General features: G+C 40.8%; 1 protein-coding gene and 1 long non-coding RNA gene across 3 annotated transcripts in view; one reads left to right on the top strand and one right to left on the bottom strand.

The window, feature by feature from the left end:
- Positions 1-23,127, bottom strand: part of LOC144665824 (uncharacterized) — a 259,439-nt gene that overhangs the window by 118,920 nt on the left and 117,392 nt on the right. The window lies entirely within an intron of this gene.
- LOC144665681 (uncharacterized) lies at positions 757-9,869 on the top strand. 2 transcript variants are annotated; one of them, XM_078526968.1, is made up of 7 exons: positions 757-1,276; positions 2,888-2,992; positions 3,769-4,149; positions 4,926-5,336; positions 6,398-6,793; positions 7,300-7,686; positions 8,750-9,869. In XM_078526968.1, the coding sequence occupies exons 1-7, from the start codon at positions 1,084-1,086 to the stop codon at positions 9,142-9,144; spliced, it is 2,268 nt and encodes a 755-aa protein (XP_078383094.1). In that variant the 5' UTR covers positions 757-1,083; the 3' UTR covers positions 9,145-9,869. The 2 variants fall into 2 exon arrangements, with proteins under 2 accessions (XP_078383094.1, XP_078383093.1); XM_078526967.1 differs by having other exon boundaries at positions 759-1,276; positions 3,766-4,149.

Here is a 23,127-nt window from a genome sequence, read left to right as displayed (position 1 = left end):
ATTGATACCCTATTTAGGAACAGAACCAACCCAGGGTAAAAACATTGAACTTCCAGACAGGGGCGTTATAAGAGGAGGGGGTTTAAAGAGAGGGAGCTGGGCTAAATAGAGCAGCATCGTTGCTCCCGGCTGCTTTGGGCGTTGACGAACAGGCTTAGCGGTCGGGGACCCTTAGTCGGCGCTTATTCGTCAAGGTTTTCATGCTGATGAGGTTAACAAGGCCGAAACAGATGTTCATGGCTGCCACTGCCCCATACGGCTGTGCGCATGCGTAAGATACTGGCCATATAGGACCCATGTAGGACCCCATATAGTGGGTGCGCGTCGGAGTGTGTTACTTGCTTTTTCTTTTCTATTCTTCTTTTTTCTTTCTTTACCTTTTACATCCTGTTGTAGCAGCTTGACTCAAATCGGGTAAGAAACACTGACATCACATTTTACACTGTAGTTCCTGCTTTCGTTTTGGATGAAAAACTTTGTTATTTTTATTTAAAAAAAAAACAAATGTTTCGTTTGAGCTTTTAATAAGTGCTTCCATCACTCTCTCCTCGTAGAGGCTCCTGTCCGTTTGCTCAGTCCGTTCACACGCGCTAGAAGGCGAATACAGCAGAAATTTCTGTAGAGATGAGAGCTGCCACCGAACAAGCGGCGCCTTGAAATAAGCGCCACATAAAAAAAGTCTCGGCGCTTATTTCAGTTATTTTTAATAAATACTGATAATATATACCGCCAAACTTTTCAGGAGACCCACAGTCCATTCATGGATATATTGCGAACAGGCATTTATAATTGCAACTTCAGGTAAATGCAAAGCGGTGAGTTTAACCTTCTATTAAAGAAGAGAAATAAACATTTTCCGAAACAGTATTTTTCCGAGCATAATGCGGTGCAAAGGGATATATCACGCTAACAGACAATCATGACATTTTCAAAATGATGACGACAACTTGTAACTAGAGCTGTCTGTCGAGTCAACCACGCTAAATGTCATCCATTCTTATGACGCATAAAGCTTGAGAGCAGCAGAAAAACACGGATCAGACGCGAACGCCACTTTTCCTGAAGTAATACTGAAGGATAGCCATGATGTCTTCACCAGACACTGTGACGGACCCTCAGACGAGCAAGACAGAGCCTAAAAGAGGACGACGGGTGTTGATCGCCGCCATTGTTGCTTTGGTTGGGGCTTTTGTGGTTCTCGTCGCTGGTGTGATCTTGATGCATGGGGAGAACAGGAATTTTAGAGGCACCATAGCACAATTGAAGCCATTACCAGGTATCTTTTGTATTGACTGCTCTAAAAACCAACAGATAGACAACCGGCGTAACATTTACATTGAAGCATAAAAATTCAAAGTTTCACGAAATGTAAGATTCGCATGGCATAGTCTCTAGCAAACCCCCTGATCTAAATTGTCAGTCCAACGATATTTCTGTACTTAACACGGTTTTTTCATGGATTTCTCTAAAAAACAACAGATAGACTGTAACGATACAGCAGACATAACATTTATTTTAAAGCATATTAATTCAAAGTTTTCACTCAATGCTGGCAAAGTCCCTAGGGACTCCCTGATCTCAATTTTCAGTCCAATGATATTTCTGTTAAGTCATCTATTCTTTTCTCCATTGTAAGTTTATTCTTCGAATTTAAAATTTCTGAAGTAGGTAATAATTGAAAGTGAAAATTGATGATAATTGTTTACAGTGTTCCTCGGTGGGCTGAAATAATTGCAATCCGATCTCCACGAGTCGATCTCTACGTCTCTGACGCGGGCATTGAGTGCCTGTATAACTTTCAAAGACTAAAGTTTGTTTCCCGACGTTGAAGCATACGTTGTTTTGTAGGCTAGCGTATTCCAGGCTTTGCAGTGAGCACGTAAATAGTGCCCGGGGTTGTAGTGTAAAGGGCTTATCTTCGTCTGAGAGAAGATTAAGACAGCTGTGACGTCAGAAGGTCAAAAGATACGTGGATAGTGATTGCACAACTGTTTTGCTGTGTGGGGGATGAAAAAAAGGTTCAGTCGGCAACATCAAAAAATTAATGAAATGGAATCAAGATTAACCATTATGGTTCGATCTGAGCTGGAGAAAAGGTACGAATTTTTGCTACACCCTTAAATCCCTCGCAACTTTCTTCTCGCTCCAGACCCAAGAGGTGAAATTTCCACATCCAATAAAAAACTTTTATAGAATCCGCAAAAAAAACGGGAAAACAACCTGTAAACAAGAGGTCATACCTGTTTATAAATAAACCCGTGAAACAATCCGTAGCTTGGTGGGCCTGAAGTGTGCGTGTGTCAGGCTTGTTTACAACGAATTTTAAAAGTTACCCTAGCGAAAGAGTTATCTTCAAATTCTTGGAAACAGAAGGGACGGTTTCTTCTATTTTCAGTCGATGTGTTTACAGGCAAGCTAGAGTAACTTTGCACTCTTATAATATTTTTCCCATATGTTGGTCTTGGGTCGCCCTCTCGCTGCTGAATACCCGGGTGAATAGCTTTCACGCATCTCCAAGTTTCTCTCACATGTGTTTATGTAGGCGTAAATATGCAGCCGGACATATAACAGCCGGTTGACCCCCGCAGGCTACCTGAAAATTATATCTGTTTGTTTTGAAACAATGACTGAAAGTGTTCGGGTCTGTTCTGTCTCCGCAGCGGCAAAGTAAAAAGGAGTTCGAAAGGAGTTATGTTATAGATGATAACAAATTCTTTGCTCTCTGTTGGTTACCGCTTGAGGGCATAAATTTTATAAACAGAAATTTGCGTGAGATGTTTGCCACTCGAAATCATCGCCTTCTGTTCCCACCTAAAATTAGGGTCCCTCTCGTTCCCGCGGGTACTGAGATGTTTTCGGACTGAAACTGTTGTTTATGTTTCCATAGATGACGTCACTGAGGGCGATAACAAAGTACGCATGTCCAAACCTCTTGCTCAGCACGGAAATATGGGCAAGGGAAGATATGTGCGGCTTTCAAGAACTAAACGCGGTATGAATCTCTTAACGTCAAACTTTTATTTCTCTGTCATTATAAGCAACGCAGCGCTTGTTACGAGAAGCATTGCATGTTAATCTTTTAACAGTTGAGGTAACGCAAGCCTGGGGAGGGGTGGGAAGGGTGGTAAAGGTGAACGTAAGTGACTTTTGGGGATAGCCACGATTTAAAGATGATTTCCAGTCCGTACTGCGCAATCTCGCCAAGTTGTGAGTCTCACAGGATGTACTGCAAAATCCGAGACAACCTACCTTTTTCTTCATACGCCAGAATCCGCAAACAATAACACGGTAGAGCTCGACGGTATTTCAAACGGACGTTTAGCCCTTCTTGAACGAAACGTCCGATGGCGACTAACTTCATGTACGTTCACCGAAGTGTAACGTAGAACAACAAAAATGACACCCTGAGTCGCGCAGTACGGACTGGAAATTATCTTTAACACTTGATTCATATGAATTATCTCATTTATTGTAAAACGTAAACAAGCATAGTAGATCAATTTCGCTAACGATGTTGACTTCAAACATGAACACAAGAAATACAGTCAAAAGCCTTGGCCCAAAACTTGGAGAATTAAGAACTGATAACGCAAGAACTTAGATTTGTAAATTTCTAGCTCTTTCCTACTAAACTAAGATGCAAACCTGATGCCGTGGAGAGTAGAAGAACTACGTCCGTTTAAAGCCTCGTTTAGAGCTCTGGATTTCAAGTCAAACCTTAAAGTTACTGATCATGCTAATATTAGAACTTTGTTTTTCCCTTAGCAGCCCATTGTGAACCAATCAGGATCCCACTCTGTAAAAACATGCCTTATAACTCGGTCCAGTTTCCAAACCTGCTCAAACATCAGACGCAAGAAGAAGCAATGTTGGTCGCTAGCGAACTTGTTCCACTTGTAAAAGCGGGGTGCTCCTCTTCTATGGAATCTTTCCTGTGCTCTGTTTTGGCACCTCCTTGTAATGGGACCCAGAAGCCCATTCCTCCGTGTAAAGGGCTTTGCAAGCGCGCTACTAAAACCTGTAAGAATCAACTAAAGAAGTTCCAGATTATGTCAGATCCAGCCATGAGATGCAAGCATTTGCCAAAAGAGGGAGTGTCCAGCTGTTTTAATGGATCGTGGCCGAAGACAGAAAACACACCTCGCCCAGGTGAGATCGCCAAAAATAAGCGTTAGCTGTTTATGGATTTTGGGAGGCGCGAAGGCCTAATAGTTAGCGCGCTTGACTCCGAATCAAGCGGTCCGCCCCCCCCTATCCCAACAAACGACAAAACACGGGGACGAGTCAGGAGCGGTTCTTGTTTGGAGCCCTGGCCGGGGGGTCACTGTGTTGTGTTCTTGGGCAAGACTTTCTACTCTCACAGTGCCTCTCTCCACCCAGGTGTATAAATGGGTACCAGCGAATTTAATGCTGGGGGGTAACCCTGTGATGGACAAGCATTCTATCCAGGAAGGAGTGGAAATACTCCTAGCCAATCAATCAATCAATCAATAAAATTATTTACCCTCGGAGCTGACGGGGGCTGGCTGGCCCCTAGCACATATGCTATTCCGAGGTACATAAAAAATATACAGACGAAAACATAAAATAAGAAAAATTTTAAGGACTATCTGCGCGCACAGCACGAGGCCTGTAGTGTGCTTCTTCTCGGTCTGGCAGTGTTCCAGGCGTTCGCCGCCCTCTTACAGCTTCTCCATCTTGGTCGTATTGACCTTAATGCTACAGCAGAAACCGGGATACGCTCCAGCCTAATGAGCCACTTGGCTCGACAGCAGACCTTTCCCTACCTACCTTACCCATTAAAAAAATGTCTTTTACCAAAAATAAGGAGGGGCCTGGGCCCCTCCCCTAGATTTGCCACAGCTTTATGGGTATGACGCGTTAATTACATTTTTGTTATAAACACTATTACGTCTTTTACACAGCTACAGGATGCCGACCAATAACGCATCAGTGCAATAGATATTCCCCTCCACCCTGGCGGAGCCAGTTCCCAAACTACTTTGGACACGTGAACGACAAAGAAGCCTCAGTTAGCTTCCAGAAGTTTGAGGACATCTTCCAAGTTGCTTCTAAAGACTGCTCGTCTGTTTTGGCACACTTTCTCTGCCGGCTTCACGCACCGCCTTGCAGAGACACCAAGCATCCCTTACCACCCTGCCGAGAACTGTGCCTGGAAGTCAAGTCAGAATGTAGACGAGCCATTAGAAATGTTACTAAAACAAAGAGCTTTCAATGGCCATCGGATCTCAAGTGTAGGAACTTTCCGAGAAAGGATGAAGCATCCTGCTACAGTGGACCGTCAGATGGAGGAGACACTATCATGCCACAAAATGGTAATGCAATAAATGCTAACTCATACTAGGGTGGGGGTTTACAGCGTGCTTCTTGTAACCATTTCCTTAAATCAAACCTCTCAGAAAGATTTTCTCTACACTATTAAAGACCAGACTTTAACTTCGATGCCCTTTTATAGACCAAGCCTACTTAGAGGCTGCTTTTCATTTTGCGTAAACATTTGAGAGGGGCTTTAAATTCCCGATGGCAATTTAATTGCCCTACTCAAAGGATAAATAATAACAATGATAAGAATAGTTTATTTTCTAAGAATTATACCTTCAGTCAACTCCCTCAATAACGGACACCTTCGGGACCACAATTTGTAGTAGCGGGAGTAATTTCAGTACTTCTTGTTCGCCGGGACTTCAATATCTAGTTCCTACCGAGGTGTCCGTAATAGCGAGGTGTCCGCAAGGCGGAGGTTGACTGTAATTGCTGTGCAGACTAAGATTGTCAAAGTCTATACCCCTTAAAACGGCTGGAAAACCAAACATTTTAGGGCTGCACATACCTATATACAAATAGTTTACAAAAAAAGGCAGTACCTTAAACTCAAAAGAGTAATACTGTAATCGATGGTCTTACATTGAATTTTGCATTTAGTCGGGAGAATGTGTCATTTAATCAAGCCAATACCCGCGAAGTGATAAATTTGTTGTTATGCTTTGTTGATGAATTTGGTTTTTTTTTTTGGTAAATCACATTGCAAACGAATCGTAGGTAGGTTACTATCAGAGTCGTTCCCAGTTCCTACTTATTTGTTCCTCAAAGGTAATGAAACACAGGGGAGAAATAAAATGTCACAGTCAAGGTTGTGGGGCAGGCTGGGAAGGGCAAAAAAAGTAGCTTCCTGATTTTCGTTTGCCCTTCCCTTGATGCAATGCGTTCTAGTCAAATCCAATCAGGTATCTGCTTATGCGGAAGGTTTAACTTGCATGAGCGTCAAGACTTATTTTTTTTACTTTTAAACTCCGCGTGTTTAAAACGCATATATAGGTTACTGATGGAGTACACAAAGGTGTAATTTGCACTAAAGTATTTTGTGACTCATTTTTAGGCAAATGCCAGGTCATTTCAATTCCTTTATGCAAGAATGTACCATACAACATGACGGTGTTTCCAAACTTTTTCCGACACATGACTCAACAAGAAGCATCGTTGGAGGTTCATCAGTTCTCTCCGCTGGTCAAGGTGAACTGCTCACAAGACTTGGCTTTCTTTCTGTGCTCGCTTTACGCTCCTCTCTGCTCAGCTCTAGACAGGCCACCATTGCCTTGCAGAGCGCTTTGCCTTCGAGTTCGGCGTGGGTGTCTTCCTTTGTTACTGAAGTTTGGTTTTCAGTGGCCAGACAGTATGAAATGCGACAGATTTCCCAAAGGAGGGGAGGATGAAGTGTGTATCGACACGCCTAACCCTGTTGAAGTCACGACTCCACCCCCATTACCGACCAAAGGTACGTAAAAATGTTAAGTATTTCTATAATTTATATCGTACTTATTCTTTTTTTTTCGTTCTGTGAATCCCTTTCTAACAATTGTAATTGTAATGTAATAATTGTAGTGTCGTAAGATGAAGTTTGACCGAATAGTAAATAAAACAGTTATGGACTTGAATAGCTTATTAGTCCGCAATAACTTAGTTTTTGGATTATCTATGGATTTCTGCTTGATACGGGAGGAAGTGAGAGGAGTAATGGACAACACAGCAATCTTCCTACTCGCCGCGCAATCTGTGGGCAGCGATGAGTGATGTATCTCATCCGCTTCATACAGTTGTTAACTACGGAAGGTTGGTGAGGCAGGGGGAGGGGTGGAGGGAGGGATTGAGAGAGGGAGAAAGGTTGAAAGGAAGGAAGAATGTAAGAATAGGTGGGATTGCAATCAGAATAGTTCATTTGTTAAAGTTCCACTCAAGCTTTATCACGATGATGTATATGTATTTGTTTGTATTTTTTTCTAGCGGGAACTTGCGAGCCTCTAAGTGTATCAACATGCAGTGGTCTTCACTACAGTACCACCTGGGTTCCTAACTACTTTCAGCACCAAACGCAAGACCAAGCTGCTCGTGGTATAAACAAGTATAATCCGATTCTTAAGACCAATTGCTCGGCTGAGTTAACTCTCTTCCTCTGTTCTCTCTACGCACCGAACTGCAGTCCTTATACATACAACATACCCTGCAAAGAGCTCTGTAGCCGCGTCAAAAAACGGTGTGTTCCTCGAATGCGAGAGTTGGGAATTAAATGGCCGGTCTCTTGTTCCAAGTTCCCGCGTAAAGCTGAGGAACCTGGCTGTGTTGGTGGACCGCCTTCGCCTCCGGTTACCAAGGCAACACCTTTGAAAGACGGTAAGCAGCACAATCAGCTAACGTAATTATACTTAGCCAATCACAACAACAGAAAGAACCAAAACAACCATTCAGAATTCTAAGCTTTCACAATAGTCACCGAAGTGGAGGAGGCTAGTGGCGGATATTCGCGGGGTGGATAGTTGTCTTACTCTTAAATAAAACAGGAGTTAAAATAACACCAACAGGATGAGTTTTAACTAATTTATTCCTGTCAACGATTACAATTTTCGCGCGCAAGTTGCTCTGAGGTGAATAGTTAACAATTATTCACCGAAGTAGGGGTGGCTAGTGGTTGGCTAGTGGTGAATTGCAAAGGATATCCGGAGTTTGAGTAGCCAATCAGCGCGTGCCAGCAACGCTATTCACTGTTTCAGTACTATTTCTCTTACTATAATAATTGCCATTGCTATTGTTATATCGCTGTTGCTATTATAGAGCTGTTTTCACTGAGTGTCGAGAGTAATTGGCATTTGCTTTGCTTTGGTTTTGCATTGCTACGCTTAGTGATTGGTTTACTGAAAAACCTCCCGCCACTTTCTTTTCCATTCAGAGGAAAAAACAAAACTAATCGTGACTTGCTCACACACGTTTTCCCGCGCTTCGCACCAGCTTCATGTATTTGCTTTGAGTTTTGATTGGTTCACTGGATTGTCTTTTACCATTGTGACTGGCCAGCGCGGTCCTTGATTTTAGTTTCGAGACACTCATTTGAAAACTGCTCTGTTACTGTTATTTTTTGATCGCCTTTGTCTGAAACATAGAATTATATTAACAAGACGCTTTCTGTCGTTAACAATAGCTAGAGTTCGTCTATTTTGTTAATTCTGCTCGAGTCATCAAACCGGTAACTCGAGAATTGTAACTGCTCGAGTAGAACAAATGTAAACACACAGCCGGCATAGATAATGTAGTCAATACCATCTATGAGAAATTAACAAAACACTACACCCATCCAACAAACAGCCGGTGGTTAAACCGATGTCTAGTAAATTATCAACAAATTAACTGAGGAATCCTCATTGTTTCTTTCTCTGTTTTCCCTTTTTTCTAACTTTTGTAGGGCAGTGTGAAGCCCTGGCCATTCCTATGTGTGGCGCTATGCACTACAATATGACGCTGTTTCCCAACTTCTTCAACCATGAAACACAAAAGGAGGCAGCCACGGAGATAAAGTCCTTTCTTCCTCTTGTGAGATACGGCTGTTCCCCTGAAATGTCCCTTTTCCTGTGTTCCCTATACGCCCCTCCCTGCAGTGTACCGCGCAGGCCTTGCAAAGAGCTTTGCAAACGCGTTCAGAGAAGCTGCCTGCCTGTCTTGAAGGAATTTGGTATTCCGTGGCCGCAGAGGATGGCTTGTGATAAATTTCCCGCTACTGAAGAAGCAAGTAACTGCATTGGAGCACAGCTTTCTGTTCCACCTACTGCCTCTCTTACTACACAATCTGGTAAACGTTAACGATAAATAATGTCTAATGTGGGAGTTACATGGTAACTGGCATCTGTACATAGCAGCCCCCAATTACTTTTTTTCCAGACGAGAGTACAACTAAGTACTGAGCCTGCGACTTTTCGGATCAGCGAGGTTGCTGATAACCAGAGAATACTATTTTTTCCGTTTTTATGAAACAGGCTACGTACGTTTTGGAACTAACAGTGCATCAGAAGGTGTACCGAGATTTCTGTCTCTTGTTTCGTATAAAAAAAAGTGTTAGTTTATGAAGGACTTTGTAAAGGGAGAAGTAACTTGACCAATCTTTAATCTTGTGTCGTGCCGAGGGTCCTCAATCCGTTTGGTCAACAACGATGGTACCAGAAGTTTTTGTCACGAAACGGTCGTTCGTCTGTATCAGAACTTAATTATAAATTCCAAAGTTGCGATCTTCTAGGAAACTTTTATTTTTTGGTCAAGATATTCTTTAGCTTTACAGTTTAGCTTGATGTAACGAGCTAAAAAATGAAAAAAAAAATGTCTGTAAACATTCTACCACTGAACTGCATAGATGATAATTATATCGAGTTATCGCGCATGTTAGCGAGGGTACGCCCGGGCTGTTAGTTCACATCAGAAAAAGGCAAACTTTATACAAAACAGGTGTTGGTTTATATCTTAATTTGTGTTAATTGACAAAATATCTTTTTATATGTATTCTTTTATAATCAATAAAATACTTGTTTATTCAATCTAATTTGTGTTTACGGCTACTTTTAAAACTTGCGCCCAGGCAGGGAGACTTTTTCTTGAGGCGGCTAATTGACTAAAATTTGTTCAGGTCAAACAAGCCATGTCAGTGAACTGTTAAAACACTGAAACTTATTCCCAGCTTCTTCCAGGACTTTCCTGCCCGCTAAAAAGAGAGACTCCGCGAACGATGCTAAGTGGAAAGGGAGGGGAGGGAGAGGGATGGAGTACTCTTAATTTATTGCTTGTTTTAGGCATTTTTTGCCCGAATGTCACAATTATCGTCGATCATATGGAATCAGAGAAATAATGCACGCAATGTCTATATTCCTGTATGTCCATTCCACGGACATACAACAGCGCGCAATGTTGCATAAGAAAACGCCCAGGGGCAATTTAAGCGGCGAATCTTTGACGGATTACTAGAAGTCTATGTCATGTATTATTGTCTCATGTAAATCAAACCAGTTCAACTTGCTGCAATTGTTGTGTACGACACGAAGAGAGAGAGTTTCGAAACATGTTTTGAAATCAGTATGGCAATGGTAGCTAGCTTGTGGAAAAGCTATCTAATGGGGTGTGGTGCCAAAATGTCTGCAAGCGGAACCAGTTCTCACGAGTTTTTCAATCTCAGGCCGCAATCGGCTCGCTCTGCTAAAGAAACACGCTATACCGCACTATAGAGCCTGCACTCAGGAAAGTTGAAGAAGGCTTTTCCATGACACAAGCATCGCACGAACTACAAAAATTACACGCAACGAAGCTGTTCATGGTTTAAATTGTCCTTTTTCGATAAACCTTCAATGTCTTTAACATTGCTCACCACAGTTTCAAAGTATCGCCACTATTTATATCATTGCGTGCAATGGTGTTGCACATCCATCAGCCGTTTGATGCCTTTAGTTGCCTATATAATCTCTCTTCTACGACGTCTAGTCCCTCACTTTCCTCAATTCGAGCGGACAAAGCACGCAAACGCGCGAGAAAATCATGTCCTCGCGCGTCACGTCTCCTCCTGCAGGATATTCTCGCGCGCTCACCCTGACTATTACACTGACCGTGAGGAAATAGACAGACCAGTCATAGTCTATCCCATCTCCAACTCCCACTCCCGGCCGAGGGGGGGGGGGAATACTTGGAAGCATTTGGGTGGGGGTGCTTCGCTGAGGTCTAGGATCCCGTACCCTGTCTCAGACTAAAAAAGCGCAAAATTGCTTCCCTTGTTCAGTATCCCATCTCAGACCGGAAGTGAAGAGGATATATTTATATTTTCATATTCACACCGCAGCTGACAGAAGGATATCAATTTGACGTAAGCGAGGCAGTGGCCCTATCTCAAACTATAAAAGGGCAAATTTGAAATCCCATGGCAAACCTGGAAGGTCAAAAATCTGACCCCATTCAGCGGCACATATCCGTTAAGGGTATATGAGGTAGCACCCCCTCCGGGTCCAACTAAAATACGACGATCTTTCTTTTTTAAAACACCCGATATAAGATTTCAAAATAAATAATGATAATACTGAAAAGAAAATTACTTTTTGTCTGACTGAGTCGGGGCGCACATATGCGTGGAGAGATGGGGTGTGATTCGGGTCTTGCGGACGACCACCCTCCACCCCTCCCCCCTCCCCCTCCTCTCCCACTGGCGTCTGTATTTTTCGGTCTGGGCGCTTCCTTGTCAACTGGCTGGCTGCGGTTTCCGGACTTATTCCGTTGTTTGTCGATTTGTCCTGTCAAGTCGTATTTTAATGTCACCTTATTGCATTTTGCTGTTGTTTTGAATATCTCCACTCGGCTTTCTTTGCGCTAATCCCGCTTTTCGCCACCCAACTATCCGAACCGCCTGGAACAGCCTGCTAATATCTCGATTTACTAGTTTAAGATTTCTTTGAACGAGAACCGCGCCGACTAAAATTTACCGGCTAACACGAAACTACATATTCTATTGAAGAACAAACGCGAAACGGGATATTCTAGATTTTCTTTTAGGTCGCAAAAGAATAATTTATTGTCCGTTCGTACGTAAAACTGATATAGCTAGTCAGATGTCATTGCCCAAGAACCATGCAACATCACTTTGCCCTTTACGTAAAGTTAAAATTCCAATCCCACGTTGGCGAAAAATCTGGAAATCAATGTTTGTTTACATGTACGTAAAGGTTTCGGTTTTCTTTCGTTAATCCAACTAACTTTTAATTCAATTTCCTCTTATTTAAAAAAGAAAAAGCATGGAATTACTGAAGCCAGTGAGTACACACACATATTTTCAAAATAAAGCTATTTTTTATTATTTCTCATGCATCGGAGCTTTTTAAACATCGGCTTTTTAACGACTTCCGTTCAGGAAGCAATAAATATACAAACGATGAAATATTTAAATAAATACAATAAAAAAGCAAAGGTTATCGGAATGTGCTAGTTTTTTAAACAAATATTTTACATTCTTTCGGAGCAAGAAAATAAAAGTATAATTTTCTAAAGGATATCTGTTAGCACCTTTTTTCAATTCAAACTGTAATGTACGAATGTTCACAGCTAAAGCACGCGTGGATATTTTGTTTTCGTTCAGTTTCAAAACACTCTTGCACCTTGCATCTTCGAAGCAATGTTCAGTTTTTTATGCACTAGGTAGGCAAAAAAGTTCGTTGTTTGGAGGTTCACTGGAAACATTGCCTTCATTATACTGCACAGTCATATAAATGGTTTACTCTTCTCAATGTACAGTCGGGACTTTGATGGACTTCTCAGTGAAAAATCTGTCCAAGGTTAGGTTCGCGCCGTTCAATTCAAGGGCTGTTCCAGGGGCACAAAGCAAACTAGCTTCCTCGCATCTTCTGCATAGGTTTGAACTCGTCTTTATACGGCTACAAAACCACTGCAACAGGCATCAGTCTTTAGCGCTCTTGATGCAAATGTGACGAACACAAAACACGCCAAAACCAGGACTACAACACTGAACTCTAACAGAACCTCCTGGGAGGAATACAGTCTCCTCAAGCGAGATTCCAATGGCGTTCCCGAAGGAGCAGAAAAGGAACTTCTTCTCTCAATTTGAGCGTGAATCATCTTCTTGACAGTAGCAGCAAACTTCAGCTCGTATCTTGTAATATCACTTGCACAGCTCTGAGCTCTTCCACAATCTATTCAGTAAACTGAGCGGGTGTTTATTCCAAAGCCGTTTATATAGCACCCCTGACAGTCAACTGATAGTTTCTAAAAAAGGAAACACCATTGTTATTTCACCACAGTGTGCCGACCCAAAATAGACTTACAGGCTTAACTTGAGATCAATATCCTGCTTGATTGTAACATAACAATTGCACGACATTGTCTCAGCTGCCGAATATTAGGAAGAAAGAAATTTCACAAGTCACAATGTTCAGTTTTTCGTCTAAGTTGACTTTTTGTTCCCTTGTTGTTCATGGAACTCACTGCAGTGCCTGGTCATCTTAAAAACAAAGTGTCACTTGATTGTTCTAGAAAGTTTTATTTTTGGAAGGTTCCCTATGGTTTTCCGCCGAACTTTTCGCCTATGGCGGTAAATCTGCTATATGTATGTCATTTGGCGACCTTGAGCAATTTAGTAATTACTGAACAATAAAATTTTCACCTTTGAGCTGCAGTAAACAACATCCGACGACACACTTTTGGTGGATAATAACACCTCGCGATAATCGGATGCAAACTGCAAACAAAAGCTCATGCAACTTATAAAAGTGCCGCATTTTAGACATGTAACCTCATTTTCCGCTGTCAAGCTTGAGTTTAGCTTTAAAGGTTCACCCGCCTCCTTTGCCGCGCCGGTCGCATACTCTGGCCCGAGAGAAAGTAAGCGACCCGCAGAGGAGCCGGCTGAAATTCAAAGTAGCTTGCCGAGTTGCGCTAAATTTGACCTCCGGGATAAAAAACTGAAGGACCCATACAAACTCGGAGAACTTACAAACACGAGCTTAATTAAACTGTGAGAGATTTCCGTATTGATGAGGTTTATGTTGTGGTCAAAGAGAAAATGTGTGAAGGGAAATATAAATACAGAAATCGGAAGTAAAAAGCGCAGTGACCGGTGTCCGGACAAGCAAACTACAAGTGCCTGGGTGTAGAGCTTGAAACAGTATTCGCGTGTACATTTTGATCCTAGAACAGGCTAGTCTCTTTTACAGTGTAAGAAGCTTAGCCCTAACCTTGTATTAGGAACTTTCAGATCGGGATTATTTAAGGAAATATATTTAAATCATGAGTATTTTATTAATCCCCCCCCAGTGTGTCCCAGAGGCAATAACAGTTACCCGTATACTTCACTTTTGTTAGTTTGTCACTGCTCCTTTACTGCTCCTTTATTCACACGCAACTGTGAAAAAGTGCAAGAATGGCAACTAACATTCCCTATGCCCCCCCCCCTCCTCCTCCTCCCGTCCCCCTCCCGACGTGTGCCATTACACTATTAAAAGTCTCTGTAGTACGACGTACTTCAACGTTCCCGTTCTGGGGACATTATGACTGGGTTCGTTGAATCTTTATACGCAACAAGATTTTTTGGCCGCAAATTCTACTGTGTAAAACAAACGTCACCTATCGTCAGCCAGCGGCCGTTTCCGGCTTCCCTTTCGGTGTCCGGGAGGCACGTGCAAGCTTGTTGCCCGCGAGCAGCCTCACGTTTTCATCGCCCCATCATTAAGCCCCATCATTTTTTATTTTATTTTTATTTTGCACGAGCAATGTATTTTTAACCTCTACAACAATCGAATTTTCAGTCTTGCGACTGTTGAAATTAAGCGACAGACCAGCTATAGTCATGTACGACCACCACTGTGAATCTCCGTTTGAATTGTCACTTTTTCAAACTCTGATTCGTAGAAAAAAGTACACACTATTGAGTCGCAGATGCAAAATATATATGATAAATTGACAAATTTTACATAATATAACAACACTGGTATCTTTCATTTATTAACGCATGAACATGAACGAATTTTAAAACGCATGAACACCTCTGAATAACCAAAGGTAAAAGAAAAAATGCGTTTCTAATGTCTTCGTCTTCCAATAAAGTGAGAATTTTTGACTGCTACGAATTTTGGAGAAGCGGGAACCACTTTTAATAGGCTCGATTTCGGCCGCGCGCCTTCTCGAGTCCGGTGGGGGGGGGTTCTCTTTGGGGGGGGGGGGGGAGGCCTTGGGAACGAGTTTGGGGGAGCGCGGGCTCATTTTCCCGAAAAGCGGCTTGAAATCGAGCCTTGGAACCACTTTGACAGGAAATACTGTTGGTGTTAAACAGAACGGCGGAAACCCGGGGTGCAAATCGAGTCTATTTTTAAAGGTAGCTTATTTTCTTGGGAACGTTACGTATACCGAGAACAGTTACTCAGTGTCAGTTTATAGGCTTTTTTAAGCTTATCATATAGGAAGTTGTAGGCAAAGAACATGTTATGCATACGAAGACTCCCTTGTTGTCATACAACTTTACAGCTTATTACTAACAGACGCATAAGCATTTCAAGTTTTGCGTCGTTTTGGCCTGGTCTTTTAACTTCAGAGACCATGGAACCACACGCAAAAATACGGTCTGGCAGACAGATGACACAAAATCTTTAAGTTACTACTGCAGCCTTTGACCTGAATTCCTAACAACGAACAGTTCCGTCCAGCACAGGCGGCCCAAGCTCATGATGTGAAGAGTTGAAATAATGAGAGTGATAAATGATCGTCGCAGTGAATTTCCAATTTAAGCAATGGGAATAAAGAAGCCTGAAAAAAAAAAAAATTCAGGGCTTCAACGGGATTCGAACCCGTGACCTCACGGGTTCGAATCCCGTTGAAGCCCTGAATTTTTTTCAGCCTCTTTTTTCCCATTGCTTAAATTGGAAATTCACTGCGACGATCATTTATCACTCTCATATACATCCGCAGTTCATATATGAATCATTTCATATACATTACAGCAGTTGAAATAATACTCTTTTGAAGTACGCGAAATGTGACTCTCGCAGAGGTGTTGTGTTACAACGATTTATATTTATAAAGGTTTGTATAGGAGAAAACGCTTTTGAATTTATAGCTAAATGTAATGATATTTTGACAATAAAATCAACTTCCCTCGATGTCTTGTTGTTATATCTGTTGTTATCTCGGTTCAGGGGCACCCATCGAGAATATAGTTCAAAACCACTTAAAGATAGCACCGTTGAACGTATTTTAGTATTTAAACGGTAGATATAGGCATATTTTTATCCCCTAAAAATTTTTTATCTGTTCGGATTTCCTAGCTGAAAGTCTAGTGATCCGAAAGTTATAGGGATCAAAACTTACCTTTTCGAAAATTCCAGCCAGAGAAAGGCTCCCGAAAATTCTAGGTGACCTTTTTAGAGTAAAAAATCCGTTAATAAACAATTATACCATTTTTGAGTCTAATGCTTGCGTGCGCTTTGCGCATGCGCATTAGACTCTTTGTTATATGAAAAAGCTGTTAGCAATCCCAAGCTGCCTCGTCCCCAGGCGCCGATTGGCCGGACGTTGAGGCGGTAAGGCGGGAAAACAGGGAGCGCAGGGATTGATGGTTAGGGAGCGAGCCGCGGAGCGCCTGGCAGATCTTGCATTCAATATGGCGGACCAAAATGTCATCAACCCTGAAATGTGTATTAAAAACAGCAAAAGAGCCGTCTATTTAGCACTTTTACAGCACAGAGCGCCTTGGACACATCTTTTATGAAAAATATTCTTATTAAGACGACGGACTTCACCACCATTTTCGCACGCTTCATGTCCCAGCTCAGCTTGAGAAGAGCCAGGAGGAGCATACGAGGCACTCTGTGAAGTTAAAAAAGCTTTAAATCCTTTACGGCAAAGAGACGTTGAAATGTCTAATGACATTTTCCGAACTCCAAGAGAGACAGGTACTCATTTCCGTTTATCGAAGTTGTCTTGTAAATCCGAGTGTAAATGACAAGAAAATTAGTTATCATCAGATGGATTTTAATGCTGTCGACGTAGTTGGACATGAGCCCAATTTTCACGAGCGACTCTTTTTGGAAGCCTGGTTGTCAATTAAGGATCCGCACTCTGGGAACGATCACATTACAGTCCCAGAGGTCTACAAATCCTTGGCACGCGCATGAGTATCGCGCCACGTTCTTTCTGAAGCTTTACACGTTAATTTTGCAGCGTGCGCTCTTAACGTGTTGCTTTTTTAAATCGCGTGTAACAGCTTTAGTATTTTAACTGATGAAGGCTTAAGAACTAGCCGAAACGTCTTTGAAAGTAACATCAAAAAACAGTCAGCGTCAAAACTACAAACAAACTATGTCATCACCTGACTACAATTACACAATTTTTAAATTAGTTATCCTTTCCATTATTGTTTTGTGTAGAATTTTTTTCGTAGAGCCCGATAGTTAGTTGCCTTTTGGTTATTCCATGGACGCTCATTTAAGCCAGACGCGACAAAGATAATGCAACAACAGTATGAATCCATCGATACAAATAACAATTCATCTGTCTTTGGGATGTCATTTCTACTATCTCTGGTTTACTTCAATAAAATGTTAATTATCTGCTTATCAGTAATCAAGCACAACCTTTGATAGTTGTTTTATTAATTGAAAATAAAAATTACATTAAAAATGTTTGATATCATAACTGTAATTTTTTTCAATGCAATTTTTTTTATTAATTGCCAGTAGGAGACTTTTTCCCCATTAAACCACAATTTATTAAGGATAAATACACATTTTTTTGTTAAGCATTGTGGCAGTGAGTCTGCCATTTATGCTGTGAATGCAACTGAGGCAACTAAATCACATGTTTGGAATGGAATGTACCCTATGCCATGCCATGCAGGCTTTTAATTTGGGGGCAGGTGCAGAGAGCATTTCTGATGAATGTGACACTGTTTTCATGAAGTTTTTAGAATGGTTCATGTGCAGTATATGATTTAAGATCATCTTGAAATCTTGCTTTGTAAAAATGGAAAGATAATTTTTCTCAAAAATAATATGCAAGGCTAGCATCTTTGAACATCCAAGGCCCACCATCATTCTATTCTAAATAACTCTAGTAACAAACCCCTCTTAATTTTTCATCACTCTCCTGTAATTCTTTACAAATTTAAAATAGTACATGTATTTGTAAAATTCATTACTTTTTTAGCCACTGAAAATAAATGATTACTTTGTGCTTGCAAATTTGGTGTCTAAAGGCCTTTGTTATGCTCCCACTGACTTGATCTGATTAACTAATTACAAAAGGAGCTGGGGTGAACTGTACATGGAGGGTTGAAGAGGGTAGTAAATCACTTTAGAAAATCAATCAAGTTTATTTTCAGGAGAAGGTTAACTGTTATGTCTAGATCATAATCAGATGAAGGGCACCACCAACGAAATTGTCGTACAAACAGTAATCCTCAGATTATCTCATGCACAACTTCTTTAAATTCACAGTAGGTTAAGGCCATGCAGGTAAAACCCTCCTGGCTAGATAACTTCTGCAAATTGAAGGGAAATGTCTGAATGGTTTTGCAAAATCAGTACTACTAAAAATATTTTTAAAAATGTAAAAAGGTATCTTTTTCTCTTACAACAGCTGTTGTCATGGGTATAAAGCAGCAGGGTAGGCAAAGCATACATAATTCAACATTTAAAGTGTTTTAATTGTTTTCCAAGACTGCTAGAGGCAGTGGGCTATTAGCAGACTGGGGAAAAAGTGGCAACTCCAGGTTTGCCGGTTTATTTATTTTAATCAAATTGAATATGGTTAGTCAGGAGTTGCCATGTTCACATGAAATGCATTTAAGAGTCAGTAACAAACCCTTTGATGTAAAATTGCCTGGCATCTCAATTTATTTTCCTACACTATCTCAGCCATAAACTCTTGGGCCGACAAAAATGATTTAAGTTTTGCTGTCTGTCATAGTCCAGTGTTTTGTTACCCTTAGGAATAAAGTTTTGCCACACATTCTCTAAAAACACCTACTAAAAAACACTCCCTGTGACACTACAACTAGAAAAAACTATTTTTTTTTTGTTACAAGTTTGTCAAAGTCTTATCCTGCTTAAATCCTCCAAAAGAGTGACCAAAACCTTATTTCTCCTTACAGTATCAATGCATTATCAAGCAGTACAGTGACGAGAAACACACAAATTAATCAGCGTAGAGTAATTTCGATATTAACACTTGAATCAGTAAAAAGAGATTTCGAGTAGGATCTGCCTCCTCTGGTCACTAACACATTAAGTGCTGAAATAAACAGAACTACGCAAAGTTGAAATTTCAATAATTGTACTTTCTGTCCAAGAAAGGTAAATTATGAGGTTAACCTAGCTAGAATAAAATATCAGCTCACATTATAATTGTTTATGTGTCATGTTCTCATAAGATCTCCTACGTTGGACAACATTAATTTGATAAAACACTTGTTAGCACTTGAACGGCTCTCTCTGGAGCGCTGCTTTATATAGACTTTATAGCTGAAGTTTAACGGCCAAGAGGTACAAATAAAAGTATACCGAAATGTAAGGAAGCTAAGCACTGCTCAGAAACGAAACAAACCAGCTCTGGCATCGATTGAAGCGAAACTTACCCTCAGTTCGAAGCTTATAAAGAAATTTAATTTTCTAACGACGGCAGAGACCCGACGTTACTAATCGAACCAAATCGAACGTTCGATTAATCGAACTTACTCGAACTGAATCGAACTGTAATCACGCGATTAGGTTCGATTAAGTTCGGTAATCGAACAGAATCGAACTCTCACAAAAAATTTTGAGTAATCGAACTAAATCGAACGTTCGATTAAGTTCGATTAGGCTCGATTAAGTTCGACTGGGTTCGATTTGAAAATCATGGAAAATGGATGTTGATTAAAAAACAACGGTCGTAAAATTCACGGTCTAATTACATTTGGCTGCAAATGGCGGTATGTTCCCAATAAACGGGTGTGATCTCCCACGCGTGCTTTCCGACGAAATCGCCAGCTACGCAGACTACTTGGGACTCCATAGGTTGATAACATGAAATAGAACTAGAGTGAAGGAGGATTTATTTTCTATTGTCTGTTGTACTTTGCGTTTCGGGTTTTTTTGCCGAAAGTCCATAAATAAAAAATTTATTCATTTATTACTGTTACTTAGACAGACTGTTCAATTATCTGGTTGTATGAGGGTGAATTTAAGATTTGTCTTTTGTGTTCGATTAAGTTCGATTTGGTTCGATTAGTTCGGAAATCGAACGGAATCGAACTCTCTCACACAAAGTTTTGGGTTCGATTCTGTTCGATTATCGAACTAATCGAACCGAATCGTTCGATTAAGTTCGATTCAGTTCGATCAAGTTCGATTACCGAACTGTTCGATTAGTAACGTCGGGCAGAGATTATTTACCCTCCGCCATTGACGATCTTCTCGCAATCAAAGTGGGATTTTCTCTGTTCAATCTTCTGCTCAGATTTCATACCATTTCTCCGGATAAATCGCTGATTTTGAGCTAGATTTCCCGCCAACATAAGATTAAAGCAAGGGGACCCCCGCTTTGCTGAAACCAGCCTCAGTGAACGCTGAAAAGAATCGGCTCGATAGAGCAACGAAAACGATCCGAAAGGCCGTCAAAATCCCTATGTTGACAGTACTAACTTCCACGTAGCTCCCAGTGTTGATTTCTTGACCGTTAAACTTGTTAAAAGCGCTAAAACGCCTTTTGACGAGAAACCGAACATTTTTGCCAAGAAACTGAACAGGATCTGCCAGGCGTCCGCTTCCCCGTCCCCATCAGGCCCAGAACGCCAAGCGAACCGTGCACGTCAGTCCCACAACACCAAGCGAACCGTGCACGACCAAGGACGAGGACGCCTGGGGACGAGGCAGAATCCCAAGGGAATGGTTCGGGATCGATAATCGTTCGCTGTAATGTAGAAAACAATGATCAGCTGCAAGAACGGACTCCGTACGGACACGCACGATTAGTTTCAATTAAAAACAGCCAATCAGCGACACGTGTTCCCACGCATAATTAAAAGTTCTTTCTCAAGTCACGATTATTCAACACTTGAACAGGACGAAATAATTTTCCAGTTAAGACATTTGCAAGCTTTTTGTGAAAATAAATCTTCGTTTTCAGTTCAGTTAAGCACTTGTGTTTTCGTCTTGCTTAAAAAGCAAGACTTCTTTAAGAAAAAATATTTCGACGGCGACTCGCGTTTATTTACACAATGCGACCAAATATTTATTTTGTTTTAAAAAATAGAAAACTTTACCTCGGTTTTTGTATTTAAGTCATTCGAATTTTGACCAATTTTTTCTTTACAGTGCAAACAAAAACCTTCAAAAATAAAAGATGTACATGGATAAATGTAAATCAAGTTACGCGACTAAATCAAAATGCGTTTGTTTCGCCGCTTTGCAGTATTACACTGTCCCGGCCTTTGCCATACACTGAAATCGAATTTCATGCTTTTACGACTCTCATAGATCTTAAGTTCTTCTTACAGCTAGAAAAATGATCATAAAATGGTTACATTGATATGGAAGTGATGATTCGCGAAATTTGTACATCATGATAAACAGTCTTCGCTCCTGTGTATGGTAGCTCGATAATAATTGCCTAGTTTCCAGCGTTCAAAAGGTCATCATTATATTGACGTGAGCATTTACACCCGTTTTTAGGAAAATCTGTCACTAAGTGCTTACAGTACAATGGAGTAACAGCCACTATTTCAAGTGCTTTTATTGCAAAATCTGTTTCAAGAGTCATCATCAAAATGGTGAAAAATCTGAAAGAAAACGATGTGAAGTTCTTCAACCCTTGTTGTAATGAACATGCTTTTTGTAAATCGTCACGCAATCTTGTCCAAATGTTTAATCGTTTCTGCTTTTACGGACAATACGGAAGAAGTAACATCAACTCCTGTTCATACTTTAAATTTTGTGAAGCATATAACATTTATGACTGTTTCGTTTTCATCCATAATCATCCACGATGCCCCTAGCTTGCTATAAGCATTTTAAATTAAACTCCCGAACACAAACCTCTAACCAATTTTAACCGGCTTACGAAAACCGCGCAATCTGTATCACTATGCCATACCGCATTAGACTCATGTCACCCTTGGTGACCTATTTTTTAGATATTCGAAAATCCTAGGAAAGGCAGGCAAGCAAAAAAAAATTTACAATGAATGTTCCGAAAATTCTAGATCTCAAATCGTCTTCCGAACAGATATTTTAACGAAATATTCCGTTGGGTGCCCCTGTCGGTTCTCAGGCCGATCCGAAGCGTTTTAAGCGAGTTAAGCGGATCGGCCTGAGAACCGAGATAATAACAGATATAACAACAAGACAGCGAGGGAAGTTGATTTTATTGTCAAAATATCATTACATTTAGCTATAAATTCGAAAGGATTAACTACCATACAAACCTTTATAAATACGAATCGTTGTAACACAACACCTCCATATGCCACCAGGCGAGAGTCGCGTTTCGTGTATTTCAAAAGAGTGTTATCGGTTATTTGAACTCCTCACATCGTGAGCTTGGGCTGCCTGTGCGTCCAGGAAATCGCTTCGGGGTTTAGGAATTTCTGTGGCTGTTTAACGTATCTAAAAATAGCCCAGGTTTCCGACTGAGAAGCTAAATATAGTATCGCTATGAGCTGTTTAAGCAGTACTAGCCAAAAATAACTATCCTCACAGTAAACAAGGTCTAGACTACAAGAAGTGCTATTTTCGAAAAAAAAAGTAAAGTGCTTGATATGATATTCCGTGGCCATTTTCCCACTATCCCGTGAGCAGAATAAGAATCTGCTTGCCGGGTACTTTTTTACACTTTCAGTTTTTTCTTAAAAACAAACAAACAAATTGATTGCCCTAAACATGTGTTTGTTTGTTTGTTTTATATTTTTTTTGGCACCTTCCATCAAGTGTCATGCAGTATTTGAACTTTTGTTCTTATTATCGATGCTTTTATACATTCCGATAAATCACAGCCAGGATCACAGCATCTTTAAGTGTTTAAATTGGTTTTACCTATCGTCGGAAGATGTTCGAATTTCATTTCTGAAATTTCAGGGAAGATTTCCGAAGCTTGCCAATGACGTTCGAACATTTGGCATAAAAGCATTATATACTCGATCGTCAAAAACTTGACGTCGTCGTTATCTTCACATGGGAAAGATACTGTATCTTTTGCAGTTTGAATTGTGATTTTTTTTTCAGTGAGAGAAAACCTTGCTAATTAATCACTCTATTTTATATTAAACGATAGTTGTAATTAAGG

This window comes from Oculina patagonica, chromosome 9 (assembly GCF_052425735.1).
Source record: "Oculina patagonica isolate OP01 chromosome 9, crgOcupat, whole genome shotgun sequence".
Lineage (NCBI taxonomy): Eukaryota > Metazoa > Cnidaria > Anthozoa > Scleractinia > Oculinidae > Oculina > Oculina patagonica.
This window is presented reverse-complemented; position numbering and strand designations above follow the sequence as displayed.

What these genes read in the sequence shown, in the direction of transcription:
- LOC144665681 (XM_078526967.1), top strand. Translation starts at nt 1,084, where the DNA reads ATGATGTCTTCACCAGACACTGTGACGGACCCTCAGACGAGCAAGACA. An exon ending in CACTATCATGCCACAAAATG is followed by an intron (nt 5,337 to 6,397) that starts GTAATGCAATAA and finishes ACTCATTTTTAG; the next exon opens with GCAAATGCCAGGTCATTTCA. An exon ending in ACCCCCATTACCGACCAAAG is followed by an intron (nt 6,794 to 7,299) that starts GTACGTAAAAAT and finishes ATTTTTTTCTAG; the next exon opens with CGGGAACTTGCGAGCCTCTA.